This window comes from Eulemur rufifrons, chromosome 7 (genome assembly GCF_041146395.1).
Source record: "Eulemur rufifrons isolate Redbay chromosome 7, OSU_ERuf_1, whole genome shotgun sequence".
Lineage (NCBI taxonomy): Eukaryota > Metazoa > Chordata > Mammalia > Primates > Lemuridae > Eulemur > Eulemur rufifrons.
The window spans coordinates 186,273,681-186,293,636 of NC_090989.1; the positions used below are offsets into that span (position 1 = coordinate 186,273,681).

At 39.3% G+C, this 19,956-nt stretch overlaps 1 protein-coding gene across 2 annotated transcripts in view; it reads left to right on the plus strand.

Annotated features, from left to right (window-relative positions):
• Positions 1-19,956, plus strand: part of GRM7 (glutamate metabotropic receptor 7) — an 856,215-nt gene that overhangs the window by 790,052 nt on the left and 46,207 nt on the right. The window contains exons 9-10 of one of the 2 annotated variants that reach the window (XM_069473843.1): positions 393-639; positions 6,406-6,497. In XM_069473843.1, coding sequence (XP_069329944.1) covers positions 393-639; positions 6,406-6,476 — 318 coding nt within the window. In that variant the 3' untranslated portion in view covers positions 6,477-6,497. The remainder of the gene's footprint in view (positions 1-392; positions 640-6,405; positions 6,498-19,956) is intronic. The other variant, XM_069473844.1, reaches the window with a different exon arrangement.

Below are 19,956 nucleotides of genomic sequence, written 5' to 3' on the forward strand. Positions count from 1 at the left end.
GTCAACCCTCTTTTGTATGTACGGGGAATAAAAAATAAGCACATCTTACTCAAGATTACAAATCTCTGTGATCTTCATGTCTTCATATTTAGCTGCCATTTCGATTAAAAGTCTTTCAAATCTGATTAAAGATCTACCCTGAACTTCCATGTAGGAGACTCTTCCAGGGAAAGCATGTGCGTGGATTCACCCAAAGGCAGGCAGTCAATTAATAGATGCAGAAATCTCCAATAAGTGTGCAGAGTCATTCTGTCTTCCTTTTTATCCGAATGCCCTGGAGACTGCTTTGTTTTCTCTCCTAGCCATAGTCGTTCTTGACATCGCTTTAAGTGTTCAGACTCCCTCTGCGGTCATTTTATTTGTAATAGTGCCTTGTGTGTTGTGTCTCCTAGCTCTACATACAAACTACCACGCTTACAATCTCCATGAACCTAAGTGCGTCAGTGGCGCTGGGGATGCTATACATGCCGAAAGTGTACATCATCATTTTTCACCCTGAACTCAATGTCCAGAAACGGAAACGAAGCTTCAAGGCGGTAGTCACAGCAGCCACCATGTCATCACGGCTGTCACACAAACCCAGTGACAGACCCAACGGTGAGGCAAAGACAGAACTCTGTGAAAACGTAGACCCAAACAGTAAGTAACTCTCCTTTCCTTCCGTCTTCCCATGCTGCATCAGGAAGCTCTAGAAAATGTGGTGTGTGCTTGCCTCTTTTTGGGAAAATATCGTGACCATTCGTATCTTAGGGACTGGGTTGCCGAGGTGAATGCTAACTTCTGCTTTTTTTGAGTTTGACTCATTCCTGCCACCACTTTCTTATGCTCCCTGTTAGAAAGAAGCTTCCAGAGGCTTTGCTTCAGAAGTGTGAGGCCTCTCCCTTCCCTTGCTCCTTGTCCTTTGGTACTGAACCCTGCAATTGACATAAACACACTGATCAGGTTGTGAGCCACCTTTCTTGCAGCCTTTCTGCTAGGGAATAACTTCCTGTTAGGGAATAACTTCCTGTTAGGAAAAGTTCCATACCTAATGAGCTGTAGCAGTAGGAATAAAATCAGAATATTTCGGAATTTCAGAAACATAACTTCTTTCCACTGGCATATGAATATGTAGAAAGTTATATATATTTTTTTTACTAAGTACATCTTCTAGAGGCAAAGTCACATAAAATATTGGATAAAGTTGTCAAACTTTCATCCAAGTGCATAGGGCCAGACACCACCCTGCTGATAGCATTACCATGTGGGTAAAAGATCTACCACAGCACTGCAGAAGAGTTTTTGTTCTGTGAAAGACAGGAGTTTAGGGATGGGATTAAGGAAGAAATATTAGATTTGAGATGCTACATGGCATATCTGCAATACCCTGGGAGTGTTTAGTCATGCCTGCAAATGACCCCAAATAAAACGGGCATAGAGCTATCACCTTGTAAATAACACAAGACCAGCTCAGAGGTTAAATGCATAGAATTCCCAATTGCTAATTTTACTACAAATACAGTGGTAAGAGCAAATTTCAGATTAAAAATACTGATTTTAGGATTTACAATCCAGGAATATTTTGGCCAGTTGCATTTAGAATGAGATAGATCCGAGCATTCATGACACTTCCTGTTCTGAAGGTAGAAGAGATTTCAGGTTAACTGTCATTTACTGCAAATTGTATTTCAGTTATAAGCTGATATTTTTATAAGCATAGGCTTAATGCCAAGCAGAAAGAAGTTTCTATTTTAAATATTCTTGAGGAAATAAATCCTTTTTGCCCTGCAAGTAAGAGAAGATACCTTTAAAAAAAAAAACAGCCAAGTGGGTTTTGTCCTGGCCAATACTGTGTAAAGATCCGTGATCTTTGCCCATCTGCATTTATGAATATACATAATTGAGTGGATATTGTGAAATACTTTGAACATATATAGACAAGGTAACAAGGTGAATTATCAACATGGTGGGCTTCACTTTGACCTTCCAATAGACGAGATCTGGGACAAAGCTAAAGGAAAGAAAAGGGCCACACTGAGACAAGAGAGAGGCAGAATGAATGGAAAGGCTCTGCTCTATCTCCAGAGCAACGTGCCAGTTGAGAGCAGGGGAAATGGGTGCTGAATTGCTGTGGCATTCAGTGAGCAGGGGCTCTTATTGCAACAGACCTGGGTTCAAATCCAGCCCACTCCAGTTACCAGTGGCTGTAAGAGTCACTGAGCTTGTCCAAAACTCAGCGTCTTTATGTATAAAATGGAGGTAATAATATCTATGTCATAAGAGAAATGTATCATAAAATATTATGTGTCTAGCAAATAGTATATCACTAAAATGTCAATTTCCTTCCATTCTTGAGGAGGAAAAAAGCTTTGCTTAAAAATAAATTTCAGTGTGATTTTTTAAGTAGATATGATGGCACAATTAAAGGTCGATTGAATATCATGAGGTAGATGAAATTGATTCCCAAAAAGTATTTTCATGAACATGTGTATCTATTTATACCTATACCTATATTGATAAATATACCTGCATGTTTATAATTTTGTAGATTTTTATTATAGGACCTCTTGTCCAACTGGCATAAGACTCTTACCCTACAGATATTCCAATAACAGCTTTATATTTGTTCATAAACACACAAATTTAACTAGATACTGCTAAAAATCAACAAGCAGAAAACATAGTTGGAGGTCTCTGTGTAATAACAAATAATGACCAAATTAGAAATTTTGAATTTGGACTATGAATATTAACTTTCAAAAAACATCTCTACTGTTGCTAATTTTTAATAATTAGGTCCAATCCTTGTTGAGGCTTTTTAGGGTATGGCAGTGGTTGTTAAAATGCTAGCACTAACATAAATACTAATACTAGCATCAGGTACTCTTTGAAATAGGCATTATGCAGAACACTTTGTATGGAAGATCTTGTTTGTTACAGCAAGTCTGTAGAGTGCATATTATACTCATTTTACTGAAGAACCTAGACTTCACATGATTAAGTGACATTTCCAAAGTCACACATCTAGTTGGCAGTAAAGGTTGGACTAAAACCCAGGTCTGATTGCTAAACCCATGCTTGTTCCTCTTTGCTCCTCTGCTTCTTAGAACATGAGTGCCATGTCTAAATTCCAATGCACAAACTAGACTACCCTTTTGGCTTCCCCACTTGATAATACAGTTTGTATACACAAAATTTAATGATGTTTGGTGGGAGATTCCATAGTCAAACATGCTGTGAAATGTATTATTGCTTGTTGTATTGTCTACAAAGACAGGAGTAATCTGAGCTCAAAGAAGGCTGCCCAGGTAGAGGCCTCATCTTATTAACTCAAAATTGTATTGTCTATTTTAATCATGGCAATGATTCCATTTGGAATTCATTTGATGTATTTCCTTGAAAAAGTTTTGTTGTTGTTGTTCTAGTGTCTACACAGAGCCAAGATATATAATTTAGGAAAAAAAAAAAAAAAAAAGAAATAAAACAGAGCCTTTGTCTTACAACGAGTCTGAAAGATTTTTAAAAATTGCTTTAGCTCTTTTGGTATTATATAGACACTCCCTAAAACACTGTGAAGATGTTGACTAGATACTTGCTGAACCACAGGAGGAGATTCACGTACCTCCAAACATTGGGGTTTCTGATGGCCCAGCTCTCAAAGGTCCCAAAGAGGAATCCAAAGACCTTGTCCGCACCAAAGCTGTCCAATAGAATTTTCTGCAATGAAGGCCATGTTCTGTATCTGTCTGTCTAATACAGTAAGCACTAGCACACATGGCTGTTAAACAGTTGAAATGTGGCTACACAACTGAGCAGATACATTTTTTATTTTACTTTTTTTAAACAATTTAAATAATTTGAATTTAAATGGACATTTATAGCTGTGGCTACTGTATTGGGCAGTGCAGCTCCAGACATTGGCAAGGATTTTATTCGAGGACACTCAATCTGAGTCAACGTTGGATATAGCTCCCAGAGTGTTAGTATTGACACTGATCTGGGACCAAGTCAACTTAAAGGAATAAATGTTTGAAATGAGAAAAACATACAAACAAATAGTCATTTAATGACCCCAAAGGGAGCCACTATGATGGGAGAAGGTGACATCATAGAGAGCAATTACCTTTGGAAATCCAGTCCTCAGCAATGCAAAAAGGTATGCATATAGGGAAAGAGCAATTGTGAAAAATTCAATTAATAAAAACAGACATGACTATTCTGTGCTGGGAAACATCATCCTATTCTGTTTAATACCAAATACAACTCAAATTCTCTCCAATATCTGAATTTTGGTAACAATGAGATTATTTGCTGAATTTAAGCTATAAGATTAAAAACAAAAACACAGACTATGTGCGTAAAAAAGGAATGTTTCTCTCCAATGGGCAAATTCCGTACAATATTTTCTGAAGAAGGGTATCTGAGAAGAAGTCCAGTTCCTAGTCTGAGCTACAAAGTAAACAGTAGAATAGAAATGTCCTCTTACTCATTGTTGCTGTAAACACTTAGTCTCGGTGTATTTCAATCTTCAGTGTTTTCACGTTTAACAGCTCTGCTCCGTCATTGCAGTCCGCCATCTGGTGCATGCAGCTTCCGCTCATCTAACTCCACACTGCGGCTACATGTCTCCATGAAAATGAATTTGCTTGTTGGCTTAATGGGGGCAGACGTTAAAACTGCCCCAACACTGCCTTGTTTTTCCTCAAGAAGTTCAATTTTCCTCTTAGGTTGCTTCATTAACAAAAATTTCATTGTTTGAAATAAATTTTTCTTCTGTAAGGAATAAATAAAAAGTAAACCTGAAAGTTTTAATGTATCTGTGCACTGCTGACATTAGATGCTCAGAGTTGGGCCAAGGCTTGCTGGTCTCTGCATTCAGATTGAAAATAGCAAGCTCAGAGGGAGTAAGGGTGTAGCTCAGTTACTTACTGAATTTTTACTTATATAAATAATATGTCTGTTGCTAGAGATTCAAGAGAGCCTGACCTCATTTGGATACCTTTAGATCGGGCCAAGATATCTTCTCAACATTCCTTCCTGAGAAGAAGGGTACCTCAAAAATTCTAGTTCTCCCACTGCATCCTGAGTTTGGCATGTTTCCCTGCACTTCCTACAGTCCACTTGGCATATGTATGTTCGTGGCAAACTTGAAGATGCCAGGTGAACAGGAGGCCGTGTTTGTGCTTGGGCTGTGGCTTGTTGATGGCCTCTATGGTCTTTTTCAAGTTGGATGGATAATATTACCTGAGAGGCAGCATGGCTTTATTGGGATGGGTGGATAAGAATTGCTGCCTTCTTCACCTGGACCAGTCACAGCCAGAAGATGCTCTGTGAATAATCCTCTGGTCTCATGCTCTCCTTGGGAAAGGATCACAGGGCATAGTGATGAGAGGCCCTAAGTTACCTTTGTTCTAAACAGCCATCCATTTTCTAAGCCAATGCTCCCCAGGCAGTGCAGAGAAACACCTCATGTATGTCGGCTGGGTACAGAGAGTTTACTCTGGAAGGTCAGCAGCAACCAATTAGAGATGGCAGGCAGGTGGACAGCTAGAGACACACCTCCTTCTTGGAGTGGGGATGTGTAACTGATGAACTGATCCTGGGATAGAGGCTGGGCATACACTGTGTAAAAGACTGATTTAAGCCAATGGATAGTGGATGGTGAAGCACATGTGAGAAGAAAATAATTTATACCTAAAATATAAAATAAGGTATTTTAAATATAAGTTTGTATTCTGATGCTATTTTTCTTTTAGTACCATTTTTGCATCTACTATAAGGAAACTATAAATAAAACCTTTTCTGTTCTCAAAGAAATAGATTATTGCATAAAATAGAACTGTCAATGTAAGGAGGTATTTAACAACAACAGCAACAAAAAGGCCTCAGACTGCTGGAAAATGGATGTGAGCACCAAACCCTACACAAAAAAATGATGCCTAGAAAGTTCTTGAACACACTCCTGTGCTGTGTTAATTTGTTATGGTTCTTGCTTTGCTTTGCTTCTTCATTTGTTTCGAGGCCTAACATTCTCAACATTATGTTACTTGTTTCATCCTCTGGACTAACCGCACGGCTGCTCAGCATGACTGGACTAGGCTGAAAAAAAAAAAGGGATGGCAACAGAAAGAAAACAATGCTCTGACCAGACAGATAAATTATTTTGGGGCTGGTTCCCTCAGCTGCTCCAACTCAAGCAGGTAAACCCCAACTGCCTTAACCCAGGAGGCAGCAGTACTCCCATGTTGAGAGGTACCTGAACTGTGGTGAACTGCCCTACCGAAGGCTACTGGAACCCACTGAAAGAGTGGGCAGAGTGTCTATGGCCTCTATCGCAGCCTTTTCTCCAAAAGAAATAATAATAATAATGAAAAGGAATATTGTGTGCACATTTTATACATGCCTATATATTTACTTTTCCTGTAGACTGTATACCACCAGTAAGAAAGAGTGTACAAAAGTCTGTTACTTGGTACACTATCCCACCAACAGTATAGCTTTTGACTGCTTTCTAAAAGGTAAGAAAACAATCTAATTTTTATTTGTTTATGTGTTCTTGTCTACACTAAGAATTAGAAATGTTTCCATGAAAACTGTGCATGACTGATTACCTGTCAATCTATCTATATGACGAAATGCATTTTCAAAGATGAACTATTTGATAAGCTTAGTGCCAGAAGCTTCCATTGGTCACATTATTTTCTGGAGTGTATGTTTATGAGTGTGTGCACACTTGTTGTTCCTGAACAACTAGCCAATGTGGCAGAGAATGGGCGCTGGTCACTCTGACACCTGCTCTACTTTATAACTACCACTGGTGAGAAACTATTTTTCAATCTGTGTTTTCCCACTCTGGTTTTAGAAGGCAATGTGGAAAACTTAGAGGGGTTTTACAAGCTGAGTAAAAATGTTTGTTCTGATTTATTTTTATGAAATACATTCCAAGAAATGTACACATTCCCAGAAATGTATCCATTAAAAAATTAATGATTGGCCTTATCATCTTAAACCTAAGATTGTCTTGGTTCCTTCTTTGCAGCAAAGAAATAGGAAAAAAGTTTACTGCCTGGGTTTGGTAATGTGTTGGTGTTGATGCATTCTGCCTTTGAGAAACATTGAACTGACTTCAGTCATTACACAGAAGCAGAAAAAGGATCCCTGAGAGACTACAAGTCTAAAGATGAGTTTCAACATTAGTTAAACCCAGGAAATACCAATACACACCAAGGGTATTCACACTAACAGCTTAGAGAAAGTGATGAATGGTGTGATCTGTGAACTGGCCACATGAATGGGCTGGCCCAATCAAGCCACAACTGATGCTTATATATTACTTTGGGCTCTCACCAAAGAAAATATGCTCTGAAAGAATATTATTATCTCCCTGTTTAAGCCTAAGCAACATTATATTTATAATACAGTGCAAAACAACACTGGCTTTGGCAAGCATCCTCATCTAGCTGGAGTTAAGGCTTTCCAAACGTTGGGAAAATAAACAGTAGAGAGCATGAGATAAGTCATTAAAATCACATGGTGGCTTTGAATAAGAGGCTCCCTTTTGACTTCTTCTGCACCTCCTATTGTACTTACAAAATAGAGAGACCTATCTCTAGAGAAATTCTAAGACACTAAGCAGTGAGTTCACATCATGGGAGGGGTTTTTGCTATTATTGCTGTTATTATTAAGTATTGCTTAATAATGTGGGCTGGTCTCTCTCTTCCCTGTGCCACTAACATGGGGCTTTTATCAGATCATTGCTGTTTCTTCCCATCTTTGTTTTTGTAATGGTATTTTGAATGCAAATATTATCTTGCTCTCTTTTTTTTATCCACTTAGCACTGTAAGACAGGACAAGAGTACTTTCAAAGAGTAATTACATTTCCTGTTGATTTTAGATGGATGCCAGCAACTCAGTCTTTAATTTAGGATGTATTGTTCACACAGTTATTTCCTTTTTCCATATCAACATGATCTGTCCTACTTTTTAAATAGGGCATTATTTTCTACCAGTGAATATATAACTGTATTCCAGTGCGACTTCAAGTTTTTGCAGTACAAGTGCTTGTCAAAACACTGCAGCTCATCACTTTAATAGTCTTTTTACACGAGGCTGCCTGAGAATAAATGAGAAGGAATTTTCCCTGGGTAAAAATGGTAGATTTAATCTCAATCCATTAAAAATTCTCTTTTGCTCTTTTCCAAGTTGATGCCTTTTGGTTTAAAAGGGAGTCAAATGAAAATATGAAAATATTTTTAGTCAATCTTACAGTTAAAAAGTACTCTCAGGATGTTCTGTTTAGAAATAAATTCAAACTTTTTGCTAAAATTATCTTGCTTCAAAGATTTTGATTAGACAAATTCTAAGAGAGTAAGCAATAAAGCCCTATTATGGGATGGAGGAAAATATTGCTTAATAATGTAGACTGGTCTTTTTAATTTTTTTCCTATGCCGATATCATGGGACTTTTATCAATTCATGTTCTGTTTCTTTCCATCTTTGTTTCTACAATGACATTCTGAATAGAAATAACATTTGTATTTGGTCTCCTTTTCTGAGCAATTTAAATATGGCTTTAAAAGTTAATAATAAACACCCTATATAACTACTTAAAAATAATCAGGAATGGAAGTTGGTTCAAATTGTGTTAATTCAAAGAACATGTTATTCACGTGGTGCAGGTCTGCAGTGAGATTGGTAAATTTGGGAGATCTGTGAAAGAAGTTGCTTAATGTTGTTTGTTCAAATCCATTTCTACGTGATTGCTTAGGGAGACATAATAGTAAAGAGAAAACTATAAATTCAAGAGTAAACTTTTGTACTACCGTGCTATGAAAACCTCAATTTCAGCCACCATGTCCCAACAAAGGTACAATATATATGACAAATCAATATTTGCTTGTAGGGAGTTGAAGGAAGCAGGTTCAGATTCAGACAGAACAAAACCTAACCTGGTGTGAAAATATGTTCCATATAATACCGTGTTTAAAAGCATTCTCCTGTGAAAAACACCATAGGCCAGATATCAGCAGAATCAATAATTCCTGCATCTTTTATCTGAATGTTTATCAATTTTAAGATTCTGCAAAGTGTTATCAATCTAATGAACATTTATTTAAAAATGCAATTAAACAAAAAGAAAAATAAAGCATGTTTGCATCATCACCAGGTCAGGAAATACATTTTGTTAGGAGGTCAATTTTCATACCATAAGCTGGTGTTCTGATTAAAAACTTGTAAAAGCCTCGCACGTATGGACACATGAAAGCCCTGGTCATGTTTTCACAAGGTTTTGTTCTCATGAACAAGTACACATAATATTATTGACATCTCACTAATTTATTAAATGGTATTTAAAAATTAATAATTTCTTGTTTCTTGTAATTACTATAATGGGATTATTTGGAAATGTTAAGCTTTTTAGAACTGTGCAATGCAAGTTTTTGTACCATGTTCAGACTCTCCCTCTTTAAAATTCAATGTGATATGTGTGCTCTAACTGGAGACCACCTCCACTTAAAATCCACTTTGAAACACTCTATAAATATAGCATAGCAAAGAATATTTGTTATCTGACCTTTGACATTGAACCACCTTGGAATGAATGTAGCTATAAATCTTTCTGGCATATTTCTCTCTGCTCAAGAGCTGTTGAAGCACCATCATTTCTCTCATCAAGGTTTGATATCTCAGCATAACTTCAAAAACCAATTAATATTTGCCATCTTTGTTCTGCAACTTGAGTTCAACTTACAGAATGGGATGAAAGCTCACATGGCTAGTATTTCTACTAGTTCTTTGCATAAAAGAAACTTACACATCATGCCTCAAAGTCACGGAAACTGCATCAAGTTTTACATTTAAGTATTGTACTGCCGGATCTGGTCAAGATTTATGAACTCTATAAGAGTATTCTTAAGTTGGGTCAATCAAAGAAATGTTTGCCAAGCGCCTCTCCTCTGGGTCAGCCCTGAACTGATTAGAAATGGGGAACAATCGTGGACGATACCTTCAGGGAGCACAGATCCGATGGAAGATACCAAGGTGAGCAGTGCTGATTCAGGGTGAGAGCAGCTCTTTACAGAGGTGTGTACCAAGTGCTCCCAGGCTGTATTTGGAGAGCATCACCCAGGAGGGCATGTTTGAGCTGGTCTTAAAAGATGAAGGACTCCAGGCAGCCATACAAGAAAAGGCACTCGAGGTAGGGAGAAGTATGCACAAAGCACCTGGAGCGCGGGGGAATGTGGTATGTTCCGGACGAGACCGCAGTGCTGCGTCGCTGCGCACTGGGTTTGTGGGAGACGGTTTCAGGAGATGAAATGCAGGAAGCAGCCTGAGGGTGGAGGGGCTGAGTCTCTATCTTTGTGCCTTTAGAACAAGGGCTGGAAAACACTAGGCTCTCAGAAAACATGTGTGGAATGTGGAGAGCATTATACCTCACATACCAAAGATTCCTAGTCTTCCCTAGAACCTGGTAGGTGCAGTAAATATTTATAAGTGAATAATTATTTATATAAGAAAATATCACGTGTCCAACCTCAGGAGGTAGAGTTATATGCTTTCAGATACACCTTCTAAGGTGACAAAGACTACCCTGAAAAGGTCGTTTTTTACCCTGATGTCACAGGTTTTAAAAATTGGTTATAGTTTTTATGTGTAGCTCCTAAAACTGACATCAACATCTGGACTTGTGTAATCAACATCTTTTTGGATGCACTAAACCCATGTATAAAACCAAAGTTTATGCCTATTTCTTTTCTTTCATGGACTACAAATATCTATACCATTTATTTTTCTTTCAAAGGGCACAGAAACTTGAAAGTTTTCCTTGGAAATGGATCCTAAGCACTTGCTTTAAATAGTTCTAATTTGGTAAAAACATAAACATAAACAATCAAATTGGTGCTTTTCTAATTATTGAGTGCATTTTCTTAGAGACTGCCATTAAGGACAGATTTTGTCTTTTAGGCCCCCAAGTATCATTTCTATGTATTTAAAAAAAAAAAAAAGTGTGTGTCCTGAACCAAAGTCAGTTAATCTCTGAAACCTTTCTTCCCCCTAATCATTGTGAATGAGAATCTTCTCGATATTCAAGCAATGGTGACTCTTGTTTCTGCCTACTAAAGATGTATCTCAACTTTGCAGATTTTTTTTTTTTTTTTTTGGCTGTACAATGGAACTTGGATACATTTTAAATTAACTTTCTCTAGGAATCAAAGGTAATCATTATTTCTCTTTATGATCTACATGCCTATTCTCATTATTTCTTTCTTTTCAAGTTGAAGATTAGTTTTGAATTCCCTTTATATCTCTGTCCTCTTTCAGAGTAACCTCTGTGAACCTCAGCTTGCCCAAGGAGGGCTGAGGAGACATCTCCAATGCTTGTTCTGCCTGAGCTGACCCAAACACTTAGAAGAACGTGACGTGAATCAGCAACCACACTTCCTGTGAGTGTTGGTCCACGTATTAGTTCTGACTTTGCATGTGCAATCCTTTTCTCTGGCCAAGAACAAGGAAAACTGGCCTGGGAATCACTCCTCCCTCGGCTCTGATATTGGGGTAGCATAGCTTTAGCACCTAATGGATCTGCGTGTCCTATCCTCTCCAATCCTCAGTTTCCTCTTGTGGGAGATGGAAACAAGCTTATCTTGATGGGATGCCACGGCTATGGCTTGGAATTCTGTATATGAAAGCCCTCCTTTGTAAGGTCTCTGTATATGACAGAGTACGTAAGGTAACATTGTTGGTGTCTGCTCATCTCTCTGTTTTTTTTTAATTGGCTTTTCTTTCTCCTTTTTGTTGTGGTTACATTTTTTTGTCCATTATAAACTACCAGGGTTAGAAGGCATGATATCTAGAATGCCAGTGAAGTCAGGCAGCCTTTTCTCTAGGTATAATAAGTTGTATTTTCAAGGTGGGTCACTGTGGTCTTTTGATGGGTCGTGAATAGTCTTTCGCCTTGGTGCAGTTGACAGAGAAAGCTATCAGTCACTCAGCAAGGCTGCTGTGGCACAGGTGGGCTCACACACCTGCCGTTTGAACCACTCCATGTGATTAACTTCCACAGGCAACTCCAGGCCGGCTGGCAAGCTGACGAGCATTTTAAGTACAAATAATAGTTATGGGGTATGTCTTGAAAGATAGAGTAATGACTGAGTGGAACAGAATCCCTTAATCTTAGCTTGTGAAAACACATTTGGTTTCTTTTTGAGGCCAGGATACTACCACAAAATCCATTAACAAAAACTCTCTGAGATCTTCCTTGATACATGTGTAATAAATACCAACCTTCAAAGTATCAAATATGGACCTGCCCTGGGGGGCCAGACTCAGTCATCTAAATCTTCAAAGGGCCCATCAGGGTCCTTTGCAGCAATTATAATACAAATAATGATGATGATAATAATTCCACCCAGCATCCCTATTGCTGCAGTTTACAAAGTACTCCACCGCCCACTGAGGCAGGTCTTACTGCCCCACTTCACAGATGAGGAAACAGAGGCTTGGAGCGTGAAGTCACTTCCCAGTGACGCACACCAATGAGTGGCATAGGACACGCTTGTTACTTGGCCTTGTGGCCAGGGCCTCTCTAACGAACTTCTCTGAAATGGAACGGAATAAGGACAAAACGTTTCAGTCTACATCATGTATCTAATCTGCGCTTATTGCTCTCGTCAGTTGATTCTAGAAGGCCTCAACTTCCTAAGGATTAGATAGGCCCTCCAGTGTTTCTAGGGGGGAAACATAATCTGACTTCGGGGTCATTGTGGAATGATATGGACCCTCCTTTTTTTCTTTGTGGTATTGCAAATGATAAGACCACTTAGTGTAATTTTACTTCCTTTTGGATTCTTTTGGTGGTCTGAAGAATTAAAGACCATACATAGTTCCTGCTTCAAAGAGCATGGTGTTTAATTCTCAGCAATTGACTGAAATTGAATCCATGGACAAGTATACGTGGTGTGTACTTGTCATTCTGAACTGAGAGCAGCCTGCTCAGAGTTAAAATCACGAGTCTTCATATTCTGATGGTTATAAGCAGACTCCACGTCTGCTAAGGTGACTGAGTTTGGCATGGGAACACAAGCAACAGCCATTACACTCAGAAGAGGCTACGCTAGCATAAAAAGCGGCAGTTCCCTGGCACTGAATGTGCAAAGCTCTTTCCCACCACAGCTTCATCACCCTCTGCTTTTGCCATCGCGGAGCTCTATAAAGAAACTGACCACCAGGGTCATTACCGTCAGTGTTTGCTGAAAATTTGATTAAGCTGCCCTCCTAGGGTTAGCAGAAAAAATGCCAGATTCTTGTTCTAGGAACTTAATTCCTCTTTCCCCCACTTTTGTCATGTTTGCAAATTTCATTTGCATTTAATTTCCTGTGGGTTTGCCAAAGTGCAGACTGAGACTCGAGCTGTTGTTTTTATTCAGGTGAAAAGTGCAACTGCGACTGACCATCTGCGCTGGCACCTAGTCAAGCGATTGTCCCAGGCAAGTATCTTTCTGCACCCTCCTAAGTATCCTGAGGCTTGGCTCCCCAGACACCAATGAGTTTAATGAATGAAAGACTTTATCCAGTCTGTATGAGCTTCGTCAGGGCAGTCCTCGTCACATACCTGCAAGGTCCTCCTAACATTCCAAAATAATTGGAGAAATAACACTAAAGATGCCAGGGCTCTTTAGAATCTTACCTAGGAGCTTCCTTTAGGAAAGACATTGTTGCCACCAAATGAGGGAGAGATCCCTACTGTGATCTATTGAGATCTACCCTGGTACAACACCTGAGAAATCCAGTCTCTTCCTGGGTACTGGATTCTCAGTCTGTTCTGGGCCAAGTCAGCAAGAAGGGTGGTGTTTATGTGGGTTCCTGACACATTCCATTTACGGGAAAAGACAATGAAATAAGGAATCAGCATGTGAAATTTTATCCTTTCTGCCAAGCAGGAAAATGCTAACTCTTTTGAAAACATTATCTCTCTGTGCCTCAGTTTTCTCATCTATAAAATATAACCCCATATGGCAGTTGTGAGAACGAAATGAAGGTAAAGCACTTAGAGCAGAGTTTGTCACTCAGATGTTAACCATCAGTGTTATTATGTCGCCTTAAGTTAACTGGATTTTCTGTTTCTGTTTCCTCTAGGAAAGAATTTTGGAGATTCCCATCTGATACTCTTCTATTTGATCTTTTGTACCCATTCTCTTCCTGTACCACACACAATAAAGTTTGAGAGTGTCAAGCAATCCATCTGCATCTGATTTTTGTCTTTAAAAAAACCTGCAGGATTTTCAGATTGAAATGTCAATACCCCTCCTGTCTTGTCTTCAACCTATTTAGTATTGATTATTTTTGGAGCAATAGTGCCTTAAAGCCAAAATTTCACTGCACTAGCAAACGAGCCACCTGGGAAAGCACATTTAAACACACTTAGCTTTCACTTAATTTCATAACAAAACACATTATCTCCTGACTCTAGGCATAAATACATTTAACATGTTCACCATCAGGGTGTTGTATGTATTAAATTGTTACTACCTGTCAGAACTCAGATATTTAAGGAAATACCAAGGACCAATTTTAAAAATACTACGTATGGCAGGAAATTTGTCAAGAAGAAATCTTCGGAAATACATTTCATTTTATACTTTAATTTAAATCATTTATTCCTCTAACCTGGTGTTCATCAAAAGGTCTACACCTACACCTGCATTTAACAAGCTTCCCTAGTGATTCTGGTGCACATCCAGGTTTGGGAAACTTTTTTAAAAAAAAATTCTGCTTGATAATTAACACATACAATATAGCACTGATGTGGTGATGATCACTTACATAGGAAAGTGTTTTCCAGGAGGTTAAAATGACTGATTTTTGAAAAGTTATTTGGGTTTATCACACAAGTGGCATGTAGCACTTCCCCAGGAAGTCATCTCTAGCTGTCTGCTGGCATTGTGAGCAGCTATTTCAAGGTCTTCTCTCTAGAGACTCTGTACACTGGTGCTGCAGACTAAATGAAGCTGCAGCTAATTGCTGAGCTCTATTACTGGAGCGGAAAAACATAGCACCATCTTTGTTTAAAGCTGAATCTCCATGACAACACCCAATAAGAAGCTGGGTCAGTATTTCTTTTTTTCTGCACTCAGTGGACCACAGGTCATGGTCTTTTGTAAGCAAAGCGAGTTGATACATCTTATCCAGTCATTTCAAGGTACTCAGTAGAATGACTTTGCATTTATTTAACCCAGAAGTCCTCAGGAAGACTGCCATTTTAAAATTTTGGCAGGTTGTGAAGTGGCTCATGCCTGTAATCCCTGCACTTTGAGACTCTGGGAGGCCGAGGCAGGTAGATCACTTGAGTCCAAGAGTTCAAGACCAGCCTGGCCAACATAACCTGACCCTGTTTCTACAAAAACAAAAAAATTGGCCAGGCATGATTACATGCGCCTGTAGTCTCAGTTACTCAGGAGGCTGAGGCAGGAGGATCACTTGAGCTCAGGAGGTAGAGGCTGCAGTGAGCTATGATTGCACTACTGCATTCCAGCCTGGATGGCAAAGCGAGACCCTGTCTCAAAAAATCAATCAATCAATCTTCGTTTATTCTTTACATGCTTTTCTGCCCAATCAGATAGTAAAAAATGATCAGGTTATTTTTCAATAACTGTTACTGTTAATAAATTATCCATGATCTTATGGAGAGGCAGTCTAGTGCCCAGGTTAAGACTAAAGATGCTGAAGCCTGTACATCTGGATGCTAAATCCAACTTTGTCATGTTCCAGATTGTGATGTAGGCATGTTGCTTATTCTCTGTTAGTTTTCTCATCTGCAAAATGGGCATAATATTAGTAACTACACGATGGGGTTGTTATTAAGATTAAATGAGTTGCTACATAAGAAACACTTAACATAGTGTTTGGCATATAATATAGTGCTAAATAATTCGTTGTTACACCTCTTCTTGTGACTGTCACCCACCAAGCTAGAGTTGCCAGTCCATACAATAGTCACCAGCTATACATGGCTATTTATATTTAAATTAATTAGAATTAAATAAAATTAAACATCCTGTTCCTCAGTTGCACCAGCCACACTTCCAGGGCTCAATAGCTGGTGACTACCGTATTGGGCAGTGAAGACACAAAACATTTCCATTTTCACAAAAATTTGTATTAAACAGCCCTGAGCCATAGCTTAGAGGAAGTTAAAAAAAATATATGAGAACTTCCTTTGTAGTAGAGATACCTTTTGTTCTTAGCAGTCCTTACCGCTTATGAGAATAATCCACGGGGTCTCTCTGAGAGCCTTGGGACCCATTCCTTTTGTAGCCTCTAGTAAAAAGTGCTTTACATTGTGGAGTGTACAATAAATACTGGGAGCTAACAAAAATATATAGTTTACCAGAAATGATTTTCTCTCAGTGGAGAAGCCTCCCTCAATTCCTTTCATACACTATTTACAATGCTCTGTATTTACTGATTGTACAGTGGCACATAATTCTTGAGAAGAGGCAAGATGGCAAGTTTGTGTGCAGTCAGCACGCGGAGGGTGACTGCAGTAGTATCCTGTAGCTGGTGCAGGATGGTGTCCTTAATCGCCATCCAGTGGAAGCAATGTACATACTCACTTGCCGTGCCGTTTGTCCTCACCAGCACAGAAGTCGGATTGAATATCCATGGATGTGAACAGAGGCCTTCGCCCAACCTTAAACAGGGCATTTCCAGACACTTTTCACCGGTGATTGGCCAGCTTGGGGAATTGGCGTTGGCTAGAAAATCTTTGGTCCTTTTCCTCAAGGAGCCAAGTTGACATGTCTTATTAATGTGGCACACGGTTGGTCCCTGGGGTCATTGTCTGGCAGCTGTTTTGTAAATGTTTGAGAGTGGGGAAAATAGAGGCAAAGGGCTGATGATGACTGTGGCTCTGAACGAGCAGTTTTATGCGAGTCATGAGCAGTTAGTAATGTCATACACTGGCTAGAGGAGTCGCCCCTGTCAATTTATTAGGAGAACCTTTACTGTGAAACTAACGTGGAAAGCTAAGAACAAGAGCCGATGTAAGAAAGTTAGTCCCAGGCCAGTTCCATCAAACTGGTTGAGAACACTATGGCTAAAGAGCATCTCAGATACTCATTCCAGACAGAACTCAAGCTGTAAAATCGCAGCTAAGGGACAGGGGAAGGAGGAACTAGGTCTGTCTTTCCGCAAATTTGCCTACAAGCTACACACTTTTCTCAAGGAAAAGAGAAAACACAGTTGATTATATTGACCTCCAAATCTTGTCAATAAAACAATATCACTGAATTTATGTTCAGAAGTACAAAAGAGATTAAAAGAAAAATCTATCCAATTTTTAAAAATCATAGCACCATCAATTAACTGTTACAATTGACTTGCCCTTATAAAAACATTGTATTGTTTTATTATATGCTCGCAGATTCAGCATCTCATTTCATCTCCAGGGCATCTCACTGCAGTCGGTGGCATTATCCTCATTTACAGAAGTACAAACTAAGGCTCAGAGAGGTTAAGAAAACCGTCCAATCTATTAGTCACAGAATTATTTTAGAACTCATTCTGATCCCTTTATACCCCAGCATCTCTTCATTAAAGAGCTACAATATCTTTGAACTGACAAGTTAATTGTAAGCCAAGGAGAGAACAAAAAAAAAATCTTTCATTATAGAAGATTCAGATTTACATAGTGCAACATGAAAAAATATTTTGTTTTCTACTACTCATTGCTGATCATCAGCAATGAGTAGCCACTTGTCATTTGCTAGTTCAAGCCAGAATGGAGAATCAAGACAAAGGGCTACGGAAGGAGGAGTGCATTATTATGTCTAGACAGCAATCCATGCTGGTGTCTCCCCAAGGCCAGAAGGCTGGCATGGCTGAGGGTGAGTGTCTGTGTCTGATTGGAGGGAACAATATTTCACCTTGCACTTCTGTTTAGCTCTCTCCTTTCAGTGCCAACTATTTGAGAGGTCCCAACATTACTTCAGGGGTCATAAAGGCACTGAAAATGCCCAGTTTAAAACCAGGCTTCTTATTTTCAAACAAATAGCCTTGGGAGGCTTACTAAACAGGTTATATCCAGTCTGAAAAGAAAGGGAAAAGTGCCTACTATTTCTTTTGCCAGCTAGTCTTCTTAGTAATGGAAACCATGACGCTTAACCTTAAACCAATCAACGTACTGTATGGGGTGGAGACTACTGTTAGGGACTCTGCATGTAAAGCTGAGGTAGAACAAGCCACAGCTCCTCCAACAGTTTACAGTCCAAAGGAGAAGAGAGAACAAATGACATCTTGCTGGGCACTGCAATGACTCACACTAGAAGTAAGTGAAGAAGGCCGAAATTAGCCATCTGCAAGGGGAAATTCTAACTATGGCTTAAGGGATGGGGCAATGTGGGAGATTCCTCTGTTCTGAGCAGAGGAATTTTCCTAAATCAAAGTGCATGAAATGGTGGTGGCCGTGCCAACAAGAGTGACAGCAACAGCAGCCACCGCTGGGTAGCACACCTGGGGCAATCCCCATGCACCAGTCACTACTCTGAGTACTTCATATGTATTAACTCATTTAATTGTATAATTTTATAAGACAGGTATCATTAGGCTCATTTTATAGATGAGGAAGCTGAGGCAAAGAGGTTTTAAGTAACTTTTCCAAAGTCACACAGCTAATAAGCAATGGATCTTGGAGATGAGCCCAGGCTATCTGGGCCCAGAGGCCATGCTTGTAGCCAAAGGATTACCTCCCAGAGGCCTTCTCAACCATGGCACTGTTGACATTTGGGGCTGGACAATTCTTTGTTGCCATGGGCTGTCCTCTGCAAGGATGCTTAGCAATGTCCTTGACATCCACCCACTAGGTGTCAGTAGCACCTCCACCCTGCAGTTGTGAGCATCAGAAATATCTCCAGAATTGCCAAATGTCTTCGGAGGGCATAATTACTCCCAGTTGAGTACTACTAAGCTAGTATATGATGTATAAGCCTGGAGAAAGGCAGAAAAAATATATTAGAACTGTAAATATTCTCAAATTCTATTCTGAAGGCTATGGGAATGTACCCTATAGAGAGAAAAGTACCCTTGGGGGTTTAGTGACACAGGAGTAGCAGGAAAGGTAATAGCAGGAAAGGTAGCTTGCAGAGCACAGGGCAGGAGGTCTTGTGAGAGACTATGCTCACTTCTGAGTTCTCAGCTTAGGAACAGGATGGATTCTCAGACTCCGTAAAATCTGTCTTCAAATCCTCCAGATGTAGATGGCAAAGGGTAATGCACGAGTTCAGCACCCACCTCCCTCAGTGTCCCTGGGATGCAGTCAGCCCTGACCTGAAAGCTCAGAACTCAAAGTGTGATTTCAGGGAAGAAGCCTGCTAGATCTGGGAAAAAACTGACCACCTCGTTTTCTGAAGAAGCTCTGACAACATCAGATCCCAGGTCATCGTGGAAGTGTGAACGCAATCATGTAAACTTGAAAGAGGCCATCTCTGCAGAAATATTTACTGGACACTTGGTAACAGTGGAAATGATAGAAATATTCTTCCCCCAAGTCTCCATATAAACAAAAATTTAAACCAAGGGGCATGTGTTTAGAGCTTATAAACAGGAAAAAAAATCTATGCAAGTTCTATATTCTATCTCAACACATTACTTTTATAAAACAAAATATGGTTTAAAATTTTTAAATTTTGAAATTTTATGGTTGAAATTGATCTAGTGTGAACTCTATTTCTGGTGGTGAGTAGACAACACTGACCATCAATTCAATCCATTTTCAAAAATCAGCTTGCTCTTTTTCTGCTGCTTGTTCTGGTGCTAACGGGCCCTTTACCATATCACTGGAAGGATTAGTAAGAAATGTGTTCTTCGCCCTCTTTATAAGACTGCCACAACGATTTTGAATCTAGTGCAAGTCTCAGCTTCTAATCAACTTTATGGTTTCAAAGATGGATCTCTCTTAAAAGAACAATTTGATTGCCTA